Source organism: Otolemur garnettii, unplaced genomic scaffold (genome assembly GCF_000181295.1).
Source record: "Otolemur garnettii isolate 467f Iridium unplaced genomic scaffold, OtoGar3 scaffold00051, whole genome shotgun sequence".
In the NCBI taxonomy this organism is placed as follows: Eukaryota; Metazoa; Chordata; class Mammalia; order Primates; family Galagidae; genus Otolemur; species Otolemur garnettii.
Window position 1 is genome coordinate 572,838 of NW_003852446.1, and position 16,051 is coordinate 588,888.

Sequence of the window (16,051 nt, forward strand, 5' to 3'; positions counted from 1 at the left end):
CTGAAAATTGTCTTTTTGCTTTGTGTCCTTGGCTGTGCAGAAGCTTTTCAGCTTAATTAAGTCCCATTTCTTAATAGCTGTTGATGCTACAATGACTGCTGAAACCTTTGTCATAAAATCTTTGCCCAGTCCAACATCATTAAGAGTTCTCCCCACACTTCCAAGATTTATCTTTTCGTGTCTTAGATTTAAGTCTCTTATCCACCTTAAGTTAATTTTTGCAAGAGGTGAAAGGTATGGGTAGAGTTTCAGTCTTTTACATGTGGTTATCCAGTTCTCCCAGCACCATTTGTTGCATAGGAATTCTTTTTCGTACTGTATGCTTTTGTTAGGTTTATCAAAGATTCGATGACAAGCAGAGACTGGTTTCAACTCCTGGTTTTCTATTCTATTCCATACATGTCTATGCCTCTATTTGGGGGCCAATACCATGTTATTTTGATTACTCTGGACTTGTAATATGTAGCCTGAAGTCTGATAGGGTGATACCTCTGACTTTGTTTTGATTACTAAGAAGAGCATTAGCTATATGGGGTTTTTTTGTGGGCCCAAACAGAACAAAGTACTATTTTTTTTCTAGCTCTTCAAAATATGATGTTGGTACTTTAATGGGGATTACAATGAGCTGTACATTGCTTTGAGTCAAATAGACATTTTTTCAATGTTGATTCTTCCCAGTCAAGAGTGTGGCATGTTCTTCCATTTGATAGTGACTTCTGCAATTTCTTTTCTTAGGGTTTCATAATTTTCTTTCAAAAGATCTTTCATCTCTTTTGTTAGGTATATTTCTAAGTATTTAATTTTCTTTGAAGCTACTGTGAAGGAAACTGTATCACTGATTTGCTTCTCAACTTGGCTGTTATTGGCATATACAAAGGCTACTGATTTGTAGACATTGATTTTTACACCGAGACAGACGTTACTGTATTTCCTGATGACTTCCAGGAGTTTTGTGGTTGTCTCTGGGTTTTTCTAAGCATAAGATCATATCATCAGCAAAGAGGTTCACCTCCTCTGCCCCCATTTGAATGCCCTTTATATCCTCCTCTTGCATGATTCCATTGACTAGAACTTTCAGCTCAATGTTGAATAATAGTGGCAATAGTATACGAACTTGTCTGGTTGTAGTTCTAAGTGGAAAAGCTTTCGATTTTATTCCATTCAGTACGTTGGCTGTGGGTTTTTCATAGATGGCTTCAAACAGCTTAAAAAATGTGTCACCTATACCTATTTTCTTTTTTTTTTTTTTTGAGACAGTCTCCTTATGTCATCCTCAGTAGAGTGCTGAGGCATCATAGCTCATAGCAACCTCAAACTCTTGGGCTTAAGCAATTCTCTTGCCTCAGCCTCCCAAGTGGCTGGGACTACAGGTACCACCACAATGCCTGGCTATTTTTTGGTTGTAGTTGTCATTGTTGTTTAGCAGGACTGGACTGGGTTTGAACCCGCCAGCTCCGGTGTATGTGGCCAGCACCCTAGCAGCTAAGCTACAGGTGCTGAGCCATATTCGTTTTCTTCAGTGTTCTTGTTAGAAGAAGATGCTGGATTTCATCAAGTCCTTTTTTCTGAATCTATTGTGAGGATTATATAGTCTTTGTTTTTGCTTCTATTGATATGATGTATTACATTTACAGATTTTCTATAAAGCCTATTTGATCATGATGCATAATTTTTTTAGTGTGTAGCTGCAATCTATTAGATTTTGTTGAGTGTTTTTCCATCAATATTCATTAGTGAAACTGGTCTGTAGTTCTCCTTTTTCATTGGATCCTTTCCTGGTTTTGGAATCAAGGTAATGTTTGCTTCATAGAATGTGTTGGGGAAGATTCCATCCTTCTCAATGTTTTGAAATAAGTTCTGCAATATAAGTACAAGCTCATCTTTGAAGTCTTTATAGAATTCTGATACAAAGCCATTTGGTTCCAGGCTTATGTTTTGTTGGAAGCTTTTTTATTGTTTTTGTAATTTCAGTGCATCATGATATTGGTCTATTCAAGAGATCTATTTCTTCCTGGTTAAGTATAGGAAGATGGTGTGATATCAAGTATCAGTTCATTTCTTCCATATTGTGAAATTTGGGGGGCATAAAGTTTTTGGTAGCAGTCAGAAATAATCTCTTCTCTGTGGTATCAGTTGTTATTTCTTGCTTTTTACTTCTCATGGTCTAATCTGGTATTAATACTTTCTACTGCATCTTTATATTCCCTAATTGACTGCTTCAATTCCTTAAGTTCTGCTATATCCTTTCTATATACTTCATATTTTTCTGCTCTTATGTGAGTCTGTTTTTGGATTTCCTTTTGGTTATTTTCCACTTTCTCAGTAATTTCCTTCCTTGTTTTTACCATCCATATTTTAAATCCCCTTTCTGTCATTTCTAACATTTCTTTATAGGTAGAATCCTCTGTAGTAGCTACCTCATGATCCCTTGAGGGGTTGCTCTGTTCTGGTTTTTCCACAATGCCAGGATTTCTCTGCTGTTTCTTCCTCATGAGTGTTTTCTTTTTGTCTGTTTCCTTGCCCTACTTTTTCCTTTCATTTCCTCCTGCTCTTTAAGTTATTGGGCCTTTGATCTAAGGGGCTAAAGTATCCTTTAGGTAAAGGATTAAAAGGAAGAGACGAATGAAGAGCAAGAAGGGATAAGAGAAAAGAGAAAGGAAAGGAGGGAAGTAAAAGAGAAGAATGGCAAAAAGCAAAAAGGAACATAAAGAGAGGGACAGGAGTAATAGCAGTGTACGTAAGGGTACTTGAACCACACCCACAAATCACAACCTCTGGGGGGCTGGGTTGGGTGGATACCTCAAGGTCTGGAGCTTTTTACCAGCCTGAGTAGACCTCACTTCTACCAAATAGAGAAGAAAACAAAAATATTATAAATCAAAGTAAAACAAACAAAAAACCTTAAGGGATACAACTGGGGGTGGAGTGGGGAGGAAATGAATAAAAGACCAGAAAAACTAGCAAAAATACAGCCATTATTATTAAAGAGGGAAACAATGAAAAATTACAATTACATGAGAAAAAAAGAAGAAAAAAAAGAAAAAGGAAAATCTAGGGGGGAAAAGTTGAAGAAATTTTTTAAAAACCTAGCTAGGCTCATTAAGTAGGCCAGATGAAACCATACCTTCTTTGCATGCCACATCTAGAATTTGATTTTTATTCTAAAGGTAATGGAGGCCAGGCACAATAGCTCATGTCTATAATCCCAGCACTTTGGGAGGCTGAGGTGGGAGGATTACTTCCCTTGAGCCCAGAAGTTTAAGACCAACCTGGGCAACATAGCAAGGTTCCATCTCTCCAAAAACAAATATAGCCAGGTGTGGTGGGGTGTAGTTGTAACTTTACTCCCAGCTACTAGGGAGACTAAGGCAGGAGGATCATTTGAGCCTGGCAGTTCAAGGTTAAAGTGAGCTACGATCATGCCACTGCACTCCAACCTGGGTGACAGAGTAAGATCATGTCTCTATCTAAGAAAAAAAAAAAAAAAGAAAGGAAAAAGAAAGAGAAAAGTAATGGCAAGCCAGTGAACAGACACTGAAACAACAGAAAGATGATGAATGGCTTTAGCAAATGTATGCTTTAACAAGACAACTGTGGCTGTGATTTAAAGAACAGAACTGGAAGGAAACAAGAATGAAAACATGGAAACAAGTTGGGAAGCTACTGAAACAGTCCAGGTAAGAAATATGGTAGCATGGAATAGGGAGTAGCAACAAAGATGAGAAAAAATGAAATAAAAAAATTATTCAGGAAGACAGACTGACCACTAAAGCCCTCTGGAAATACGTTATTTTTTGTTGCCTTTAGAACAACACACCACCCTTCTTCCAACATACCCTTGATTTTCTAATTTTAAAAACTAATTTAATGGATAATAAATGTATCCATTTCCCAGGGTTGCTGTAGTAAAATGCCCAAAACTAGGTAGCTTAAAACTTAAGAAATTCATTCTTTCACAGTTCTGGAGGCTAGAAGTCTGAAACCAAGGTGTTAGCAGAGCCACCCTCCCTCTGAATCCAGTAGGACAATCCTTCCTTGCCCTTTCTAGCTTCTGGTGTTTTGCAGGCAATCTTTGGCTTGCAGCTGCATAACTCTAACCCCTCCTTTCATTGTCATGGAGCATTCTGTGTTTTTGTATTCACCTGGCTACCTTCTCTTACAAGGATACCACCCAACTCTGGTATGGCCTCATCTCAACCACATCTACAACTCTATTTCAAAGCAAGGCTATATTCTGAGGTACTAGGGGTTAGAACCTCAAAATGCCTCTGGAGGGGAGAGAGTTCAACTCATAAATGCTTACATAAAAAATTCAAGAAGTAGTAAGCAGTTTACTTCCTCTCCAGGCCTAAGGCAATCAACATAGGGCATTCAACTGGCCAGATGCATTAATTAGTTCAGAATTAAATGTGTGAATGAATGTGGAGGCAGTAAGATAGGAGGAAAGATAATTCTTCAGAAAAGAACGTTCCTCACTTTTCCATAAAGCTCTCTTCTTGGTGGAGTGCTTTGCAGATGTGTACCCTGGAAATGATGCAGCCCTTCTGTACCCCATGAGCAGTCAACTACAAAAGGAAGCTGAGAACATCCTTAATGTCCTGCTGAGCCAATGAATCAAACTAACTCAGGCTTGAACATTTCCCACCCGTTGTGATAACCATTACATCTCCTGCACATGTAAATTTGTTTCCAGTTGGGTTTTCTTTCAGTGTAAGTCCTAATGAATAAAAAGTGTCATTAGGCACTGTAGAATCATCATCTTCCCATTGTTCCACTGCTCAGAGTAATTTTTCATTTTAGAAATTTGAGAAAACATATTCTTCCACAGTGATTGATATAAGGCATGAAAGATAATGTAAATAGTAAAATTTCAAAAAAAGAGAAAGATTATACTTATGTACATTTTGATCTTCCTTTCAACACCAAAGATGTCTGAACACAGATAAAGCAGGGTGATTGATACTTTTGTATAAAATTTCTATCAGTGAAAGCACAATGCCAGCAAAGATAGATTACCCTATCCATTCAAAAAACATATCAGACTATGAGGACTTTCTGGAATGACAGGCTATCTGAAAACTTGAATATTCCCCAACACAAAAGCCTTGACTATGAGAAGGGTTGCTAATCACCTTGCTTCTCAAAGTGTGGTCCATGAACCAGCAGCAGCAAGTATCAACTGTGAGCTTGATAGAAATCCAGTCTCAGGCCTCACTCTAGATCTGCTAAATTTCAATGTGGAGTTCAAGAAGATCCCCAGGTGATATGTATGTATGTTAAAGTTTGTAAAGCTGGGGCATATTATATTGTTAAGACAAAGACGCTATTGACAAAGAAAAATCTGTGAAGCTGAACTCCCTGAAGTGGTCAGGCTGATTTGCTTATTGTTGTAAAGCAGTGGCTCATAACCCTGGCTGTACATCAGAATCACATACAGACTTTGATGCCAAGGTCCAAGGCAAAACTGAGACCAAATGGATCAGAATCTTTGCAGTGAGGTATAATATCAGAAAGACACTTTAAGAAAAACTTAGGAGACAGGGCTAAGTATTAGTAAAGCAGCAGTTCTCAAAGTGAATATGTATCAGAATCATCTGGAAGGCTTGTTAAAACACAGATTACCAAGCTGTACTCCCAGTTTCTAATTTAGCAAGTTTAGAGGAGAACCCCCAAATTTGCATTTCTAACAACTTCCCAGATGCTGAGAACCACTGACAAAGAAAAAGGAAAGGGCAAAATAATGGATCACCTCACACCCATTAGGATGACCACTATCAAAAGAAGAGAGAAGAGCCTGTGTTGGGGAGAATGCAGAGAAACTGGAACCCTTGTTCACTGTTGGTGGGAATGTAAAATGCTGCAGTCATTATAAAAAACAGTATGGAGGTTTCTCAAAAACTTAAAAATAGAATTAACATATAATCCAGTAATCTCACTTCTGGGAACATATCCAAAAGAACTAAAGGTCTGTTCTCAAAGAGATTACTTACACATCCATGTTTACTGTAGCAGTATTCACAATAGCCAAGAAGTGGAAGCAACCTAAACATCTATCAACAAATAACAGATAAAGAAAATGTGGTATATACATACAGTGGGATACCGTGCAGCCTTACGAAGAATGGAATATTTACATGCTATGGTATGAATGAACCTCAAAGACATCATGTTAAGTAAAATAAGCCAGGGACAAATGCACAAATACTGTGTGATTCCACTCATATGAAGTAGTCAAAAATCATAGAAAGTAGAAAGGAGGTTACTAAGAGCTGGTGGGTGAAGGAGAGGGAATTAATGTTTACTAGGTAGAGACTTTCAGTTTTGCAAGATGAAAAAGTTCTAAAGATCTGCTACACAACAATGTAAATATACTTAACACTACTGACTCATGTGCTAAAAAACGTTTAAGGTGGTAAATTTAACATTACATTTTTTAACCAAAATAAATAAGGCAAAACAATTCAGGTAATCAATTTTAAGTTATTTGCTTTATATGCTTTAACATACATGTATATGTTATCTTAATTTTTAGAAAAAAATATTTTTAAAAGGGTTTTGAATATAATTGATTTATGGATTCTCCAATATAATAAAACCAATTTTTCAATCAAGAAATACTTTAGGGCCATGCCCGTAGCTCAGTGGGTAGGGGACCAGCCACATACACGGAGGCTGGCAGGTTTGAACCCAGCCCAGGCCAGCTAAACAACAATGACAACTACAACAACAACAAAAATAATAGCCAGGCATTGTGGTGGGCACCTATAGTCCCAGCTACCTGGGAGGCTGAGACAAGAGAATCACTTAAGCCCAAGAGTTTGAGGTTGCTGTGAGCTGTGACACCACAGCACTCTACCAAGGGCAACACAGTAAGACTCTGTCTCAAAAAAGAAAAAAAGAAATATTTCTAAGTCATGACTGAAATATTTTTGATCCCCTTTTGCTGTTTGAAGTGCTTTGGTTTGAACTTCTTTCCTTGTGTATACATTTCTTTTTGGGATTTTCTCTAAATCATGTGGTAAAATGCCATTATAATACTACTTTAAACTCACAACTACCTCCAACATGAATATCCTTAGCTTTTAGCAGAGTGCCAAAGAGTCTTCTTACCCCAAATTAAGAACGCCTACTCTTAGATGATGTTCCTACTGGGTATAGTGCCCTATAAGAGTGTTCCCATGGAACCCCATAAAATTTGTATTAATTACCTCAGTGTAGCATGCAACTCTGTGCCACTGTCTCTCCCATTAAGACTGCCCAAGGCTGGGCACCCATAGCTCAGTGGTTAGGGCACCAGCCACTTCTCCAGGGCAGGTGGGTTCTAACCCAGCCTGGGCCTGCTAAAAAAAGACCGCAAGTTTCTTGAAAACCAAGAAGAGTCTTAAATTTATCTTTATATCTCCAGCAACTAGATGTTCACAACAATGTATTCAATGAAACCTCAATAGACACATGGCTGGATAAAAGGTCTCTACATCCCTTTTCACTTTATATAACACTGATATTTTGTAAGAGGTAAACCATTTTCTACGGGCACATCATTGAAAAAAGATTAGAGCAGGCAGAGTACAAAAAAGAAAACAGACTACTACCTCCCTCTCTTCACAAATGATGCAGTACTTAGAGTAAAGACGTTAAGTTTTCTAAGGTAGATAACTCAATTTTCCCCTGGAATTCCAAGCTATCTACTACAGTGATAGCCTGCCATTGACAAAAATTTTAGACTCGAGACCTAGACATATCTCAAAGAGAAGCTACTTTAAGGCTCGGGAACTGACACTTTTTATTTTAAAAATCCCCAAAATATGAACTAGCAATGGTAGTGGAATAATTCTGGAGCGTGACATTAGTTCTAACAAAGACAACTGAGAGGAAATAGGGAAGAGACAGAGACACACAGATATTCAGACATAGTTGGAGGGAAGTAGGCAAGAGATAAAACTTAGCTGGGGCCATCTACCAACTCTAAGTACTTGCTCATTACAGGATTTAGGATGACACGGCCTACATTTTCCCTGATGTTTCAATTATATTTGCAGATTTATACATTTATGGAATTATGTATTTCTTGTAACTCCCTTTTTTTTTACAATAAATGCATTTTGTTAATATAAGACTGTCAAGATATGATACTTTTATTACAAATTGACTTTATAAGTAGCAGTGAAAGAGCAAAGATTCCATAACTAGACTGGAGGATTTGAATCTTGGCTCTGTTCCCTATTAGCCACCATATTTTGCCTTGTAAAATGCACTCCCATATATGATACACACCCATGTTTTTGGTCCAAACTTTCAGGAAAATGCCTTTCAAGAAAGCGGCCAGCTCTCAGCCAGGAGAGACACACCTGGGAAGGGCTAATGCTTTCCTGGTAAACATGTACATCACATTGCCCTCCCACAGCTGCAAGCTCTGTGAAGGCTGTCCCTTCTCTCTCTCCCAAGAGCCCTTCCTTCCCTTCCCACCAGGTCAGGGGCTGCAGTCAAGATTGCCACATGTGTGCCTAGTGACATGGAAAGTTCTGAGGCCTCTCAGCCTGCAAGCAGTCCTTGGGGCCTGTTTAGGGCTCTCAATCCCCTTCATGTGGCTAGCCAAGGCCCTAACCCCACACAGCTGGAGCCTGCCTCACCAGCTCCTTCACCACCCCCTCCCCATGATTGTGATGCTCAGTGAACACTGCTCTGGCTGACTCCCACAGGACCTCAGATCCTCCTGGACTGGAATGACGTGTGTCTAGCAGGTGGCCTGCACAGCAGCACCAGGAGGCCCACTGGGCTCCCCTGCTCCTGAGCTAAACCACCCATGCAGGATGCACATCCTTATTTTTCTCTCAAAGATTTAGGCCAAAAAGTGTGCATTATACATGACAGAATACAGTATATGATTTTGGATATATTTAGCTGTCTGGATCTCAGTTATTTATCTATAAAATAGTTAATAGCACAAATCTTGGAGCAGCATTGCCCAATAGAACTTTCTGTGACTATAAAAACCGTCTACTCTGCACTAACCAAATGGCAGCCACTAGCCACATACGGCTATTGAGCAAATGACATGTGGCTAGAGCAACTAAGGAACTAAATTTATAATTTTATTCTACTTTAACTGATTTAAATGTAAATTAAATACATGACTAGCGGCCACTATCCTGGGAAACACAGTTTTGTAGGGTTGAAGAGATATAATGAGCTAATGGAAATTCAGATCCATATCTGGCACACAATAATCACTAAATGTTCACTACTAATATTACTCAGAATGCCACATCATTAAAAAATTGGTATGCAAGTATGGGTTATAGTTTTCTTCAACACTTTTTCTAAATCCCGTGAATAATTCTTTTCTTACTATTTATATTTCCTGTCCTTTCCTCTTCCAGGCAGCACTGGTTTCAGGAAATACTTGATTAATCTTCCCAAGCCCTACCTGCCATTCCTGGGCCTAACAATATGTACTATATGTTCAATTTTTCTTTTTTGTTTGTCTGTTTGAGACAGAGTCTCAAGCTGTCACAGTGGGTAGAGTGCCGTGGTGTCATAGTTCACATCAACCTCCAACTCAGGTTCAAGCAATCCTCTTGCCTCAGTTTCTTCTACTTTTAGTAGAGATGGGGTCTTGTTCTCGCTCAGGCTCAAGAAATCCACCCACTTTGGCCTCCCAGATTGCTAGGATTACAGGCATGAGCCACTGCGCCTGGCCATGTTCAGTTTTTCTGAAGATTGTGCAAACTATTAACGCATCTGATCCCAGCTCCTTTCATACTCTACTCCCCTTCTCTGTATTTTTCCTACTTTTTTTAGAATCTTTCAAGTGTTGATGCATATTAATTTCCTGTTTGGATAAACCATAAGGGTATTTTATTATTGCACTTGACATAACCAAATTAGTCATTCTGAACCTTAAACATCTTAAAAGGCTCACAAAAAAACAAACTAGAAATTACCATCACCTTGTTTTTTGATGAGGTTGGAGTGAAGTTAGAAAGGGTTATATTTCACTCCCTAGTACATAGTAAGAGGCAACCACTCATGTTCTAGCATATAGCTGTGTTCTCTGAAAAGGCTACTGGCACTATCCTGTGCATCTCTTGATACAGAAACACTAACTTTATATCCCAAAACAGTCTCATGACATCAAATCAGTTTTTCCTAGCACAAAGACTTCTGGAACAATAAAACTGATAAGATTTCTTCCACTGTCCTCCTGGATAAGATATAGCTAAAAATGAGAGAACAGTTGTCAGAAGAAATGAGAACTGAAAGTCTAAATTCAGGTATCTAAGAAATGTACTAGATATGGTCTTTACATTACAATTGTATACTTTCAAATAAATAGTGAGAAGTTAAGTAACCTGATATACACCTGTACCCCCCAAAATAAGACATAATAGATCAACTAGTCTAATGTAATGCCAGGAGGAAGCTAAGGGATAGTGAAAAGAATAAAAAAATTAAAATTTCTATTTTCAGGTATATACGAATTAGAATTGTAAACCCAAAAGGCGGGGAGGAAGAAAAACTTGAGCCACTGCCCAGAAATAAAATGTGTATATGAGGCAGAGGGATGGGTGGTTCTTTTTTTAAAGACAGAATTTTACTTTGTCACTCTTGGTAGAGTGCCATGGTGTCATAGCTCACAGAATCTCAAACTTTTGGGGTTCAAGAGATCCTCTTGTTTCAGCCTCCCAAGTAGCTGGGACTACAGGCACATACCACAACACCCAGCTACTCTTTTTAGACATGGGGTCTCACTCTTGCTCGGGCTGGTCTCAAACTCCTGAGGTCAAGCAATCCACCTGCCTCAGCCTCCCACAGTGCTAGGATTATAGGTGTGACCCACCACTCCCAGACCAGATGAGTAGTTCTTTACTACCCTGGTAGAGGTACAAGTATCCTGTTTCTTCTCTAGTAAAGTATTTCTGTTCTAAGACTCCATGTGCTTTGTTGTCTGGGATTCTTTTTCCCATTTTAAGCAGTTAGAAATGATTTTAACTGCAAGTAACAGAAATCTTGATTTGTATAATAAGGATTTTTTCTTAAGTAATCAGCAGTCCAGGGAAATGGACTTGTACAGAAACTCACTTGTACAGAAGATATATGGTACCTACAGATTAACTTTTTGGTTGGAGGCCAGGTGCAGTGGCTCATGCCTGTAATCCCAGCACTCTGGGAGGCCGAGGCAGATGGATAGCCTGAGCTCATGAGTTGGAGATCAGCCTGAGCCAGAGAAAGACCTCATCTTTAAAAATAGCCAGGAGTTGTGGTGGGCACCTGTAGTCCCAGCTACCTAGGAGGCTCAATCAAGAGAATCACTTAATCCCAAGAGTCTGAGCTGTTAAGCTGCGACGCGACACCAAGAAATTTTATTTTTGTTTGTTTGCACTGGTAATAAAAAAATAAGTAGAGAGCTACTTTTTAGTATCCTAACTTCCCTACAGATAAACTGTTAAATTCTGCTTGGTTTTCTGATAGCCTCTATTTTATAATTTAATTCCTATATTTTATACTTGATTATTCTTTCAGAACATATCACAGGCAGTTTCTAAAGACAGCACATAACACATACTGTTTCTAATTTCCACAATTAATTCTGAATTTCATTCCCATTTGCAAAAAGTCTGAAATATTTTCCATTGACATTTCACAGAGATAGAGCTGTAGAGTTCTATCTCAATTTGGAATGGATTACTAGAAAAAAGCATATTATATGGACTATCATAAAATCCAAGACAAGAAAGTAATAACCTATATTCTCTTAAACCATTTGCATCACCAGATCATTAGGTATAAATACTTCTAAGGCATTGGGGGAATTAGCACTTCATAGCTGATAGCATAAGATGCCACTTTCTGTAATCATCTTTCTTTCTTTCAACTAATAGAAACTTCTATCCCACTTAAGGATTTTAGAGTAAAAAAGATCAGGAATATTTCTTTTGCCCTATATCCTTTTGTGTCTTTTTCTCTCTCCTGACACTCTATTAGTCTGGAATTCTTATTTTTCAAGAAAAAGAGACTAGGTTGAATTTTTATACCTTTGAAATGTACCTCACTAGACCCCTTATAAATCACTTCTTAGCTAAAGTGAATTTTCACTTATTTTTAAATTTCTAAGTCCCTAAGGGTACCATATTCTTTATGTTACTTTAGTTAGAATTTTTATTTTAACTTTGCCTAGAGTTGGAATTTCAGATGGCTTAAAAGCATTTTTAAAGTAGTAGCCTGTGAGGTACACTTAACCTTTTGTAAGAGATATGCTTTTCAGAAAAATGCTTTACAATGTTCACATTGTTATAGACTCACATAATTTTACAGCCACTTTCTAATAAAATTCAAATTAACAAGGGTTTGAAAAACTTTCATTTTCATGCCCTCACTCTGACACTCTGCCATTTAAGTTTATATAGTAGCTTGATATGAGTATTTGCAGGAACTTGTAAATCCTGACAACTTCTCTTAATTTATTCATTTGAAGTTGTTTTTTAGATGGTAAGTTTTACTAAGCGGACTACAAGAAAAGGATTAAGTTTTTAAAAAGATTTAGACTAAAATATTATTATGTCATTTCTGTCTTCACATTAAGTGGCAACTTTAAAACAGGATTTTTCCACCTATTATTGACATTCTAGGTTGGGTAATTATTTGTTGTGGGGGCTTTCCTGTGTCCCTACAGTAGGATGTTTGGCAACATCTCTAGTCTCTACCTAATAGATAACCATAGCACCCTTGCCTTACCCTATAACTTCTGACAACCAAAAACTATCTCCAGACATAGCCAAATACCCCTTCACGGTGGGGAGAAGGAGGAGGCAAAATGTCCCTAGCTGAGAACCACTACTCTACAAGGCATACTATTTTCTGCATCAAAACCAAAGATTCTATTACAATAAGCTGCAATCTTTATTTTTAAAAAGGAGGTAATATCAGGTGGAAAAAAAAAAGTTTATGGCAGTGAAAATATTTTAAAATACGATCAAATTGAAAGCGTAATTATAAATTGGTCAATTTCTCTGCAGTGAGGTCTGATTTTAACTGAACCTCAGCTACTTTCAAAGTCAGTGCTCTATAAAGGGCACCACTCACTTTTAGCTTTGTTCTCAATGTTTTCTTCTTTGCTCTCTGGACTTCTTTTCTGTACCAACGAATTTCCTTCTCTCTGTCTGGTAAAGCAGCTACAACACTACTCTTTCCTTTGGTTGCTTCACATCTCGGCATATAGATGCTATCAACTTTAGCTAAGGAAGAAGAAAGAGAACCAAGGATATTCAATTCCTTCTCCAAAGATAATGCCATATAATCAATTAGGAAATCTTCATTTTCTAATTTTAGATTTCTCAACAAACAGTCTGTAGGGAGAACACTGATGAGCTTATGAAGGCACTGGAACAAAACAGTTTGATTCCTGAAATAAAAAAACAAACATAATATTATAAAAATCTGTATAGCCCAAGTACTCTTGTATAACATACTATAGTAATCAATTTTCACTTATAAACACTGCAATATTGAATAGAAGCAATAATGCATGTGCTTATTGATAAAATTCAGACTGTAGCAATTGAATGTATCCCATATAGAGTCAGTTAATATAAATATTGTTTTTAATTAATGTTTTTTTGCTGAATAATAAGGTCAATATACTTCTAGAAGTTTTACTGTGGAGAAATAAATGTAAATTGCCAAATAATTATATCCTAAAAAAAAAAAACCCAAAACCAATGTAAAATTAAAACAGAGATCATTAGTTTTCAGTCATGCGACACCAAGCCATGGCTCTGACATGTTCCTTTACAGCACAGAATTCTACATTTGGATCTCTTTTGGTCCACATATCCATCACATTTATACATACTGACTTCCAATTCCAATTTGATGGGCATTACCTGGAATAGATTATTAAAATCCCTTCAAATAGTGTTCTTTGTTGCCATTTGAAGAGTGTCCCATAGAAATTTTCTGGCCTTTTACAAAAGCACACTTCTGGAAATTCTTTGATGACTTCACATTTCATGCGTTCTAACAGCCATACCTTCATTGCTTTCAGGGCATATCCAGGTGATATGATTTGAAAACAAGATTTGTGGAATGCTGCGAAAAGTGCAAAAAGATCTTCCTGGTGTTCTACAAAAAAAAGTCACACACTCTGTCCATTATTAGATAAACAGATTTCCTAATTTTTTTCTAATTCACTTAAATATATGATTAAAAAGTACCAACAAAAATTACCTATAGGTTTCTTCTTTGGAAATGTCAATAGGCATTTCCCACTTGAAAGATCTTCTAGACGTATAAAAAGTCTGCCACACTGAATATAATCATCTTGAGGACAGTCATCGTTTTCTCTCTCCATAATATGTAGCAGCACAATGCAACAAAATTTACTGAATGCTAAAAGTGGAGAAAGAGATGTTACAGCAGTAATTATCTGTACACATTCTTTCTTAGATGGCTGTTCACAAAGAAAGCTTTCTTTTTCCTCACTATCAAGGATCAACTTGATTTTTTTTGCCTCTGATCCTATTTCATCTGGCGTCAAGTGTGGTTCCGGCAAAGAATCCATACTCAACTTAATCACGCTACTTTGACACTTAATAAGCTGAGAGCTGGAACCATGGGCTTGATCCATTAATAATGATAAAGTCGCATCATTCAGGGACCTGTAAAAAACCCAGAGTTTGGTTTAATCTAAAAGTTCATTCTTTAAAATCAAATAGATGATTAAATGTCATACAAACAACAATAAAAAAATTTTATTCTCTCCTTTCCTGGGAAATACTGTTTCAAATGTAAAATATATCAGAGAGTTAAGAGCCAAACACATTTTTAAAGGTCCTACAATAGCACTTCTCTTATAAAAGGCAAACAAAAATATTATAGATATGCTGGATTTTAGAAAAGTAATGTTTGAAGATAGGGGAATGATAAAATAATGGCTAGATTTTATTTTTGAGGTAGGTTTTTCTCCTTGCTCTCTTTAAATAAGAAAAACACTACTCATATTTCCTAAGAGTGTAGTTTGGTAATAATTTAGAGTGCAAAATACCTCTAAACTAGAAATTTCATTTTATGCTCCCCTACATGACTTGAATAAAATCTGCTTTTTCACATAGAATACTGTTTATTCCTCAGCAATTCTTTTCAGATTTACATTTCTAGAAATTTACAAGTAAGATACAGGCTTGTTTTAGCACATTCTAACATTACCAAAGTTGATAAACAGATGAGAATGGCAACATGACCAAAGAGAGGATTTCAATGGAGAAATTTAATATAAGAAATTCCTTTACTAGAGGAATTCACTAGAGGAATTTCAATATCTAGTGGGTTATACTAAGCATTAAAAAAGAGCTTAAAAACTTTAATTTGTAAATATTAATTTTGGTAATAGCACTGTTCTATGAATATTGCATGTATGTTGCAGAATGAAACAAATGAGTATGAAATTGGAATTTTTCAGTGAGGGAGAAAAGATACAGATGCAAGATTTTTACATTAAGGAAAAACCTTAATGTCTTTAGTCTGAATTGGAAGTATCAGTACAGACTTATGCTGTTTTTTTAATCTCAAAACAAAGAAAACCACAACCAGCCAAACTAACAAAAACCATATCTCCAACATCTCCTACTTTTGCCCACCAAGAAGGCCTAGGACAACAACTCACTTAAGAGCAATGACTACCTCTTGTGCCCAAACTCCGATTCTTAAATTATGAACCATATGTGAAGTTCTACCTAAATAAATGATGAGAAGTTTCTTTTTATAGAAGTATTTTGGCTAGCAAATCAAGAAGCAGTAATAGTAGGCCAAGTGCAGGGCTAATGCCTATAATCCTAATACTCTGGGAGGCTGATATAGGAGGATCCCATAAGCTCAGGAGTTTGTGAGTAGCCTGATCAAGAGCAAGGCCTCATTTCAAAAAAAAAAAAAAAAAAAAAAAGAAGAAGAAAGGAAAGCAATAATAGAATTAGAATATCATCATGTTGAAATCCTAATTAAATGATGTTTTTATTAGAGTTTTGTGTGTTATTATCACCACCCTGAAACTACAGCA

General features: G+C 37.0%; 1 protein-coding gene across 1 annotated transcript in view; it reads right to left on the bottom strand.

Moving 5' to 3' along the window:
• Positions 1-12,990: 12,990 nt before the first annotated feature.
• The window catches only part of FANCB (Fanconi anemia complementation group B), a 16,230-nt gene continuing 13,169 nt past the window's right edge, over positions 12,991-16,051 (bottom strand). Inside the window, exons 6-8 of the mRNA XM_003791854.1 lie at positions 14,227-14,657; positions 13,884-14,121; positions 12,991-13,402 (exon numbers count right to left, since the gene is read on the bottom strand). Coding sequence (XP_003791902.1) covers positions 12,991-13,402; positions 13,884-14,121; positions 14,227-14,657 — 1,081 coding nt within the window. The remainder of the gene's footprint in view (positions 13,403-13,883; positions 14,122-14,226; positions 14,658-16,051) is intronic.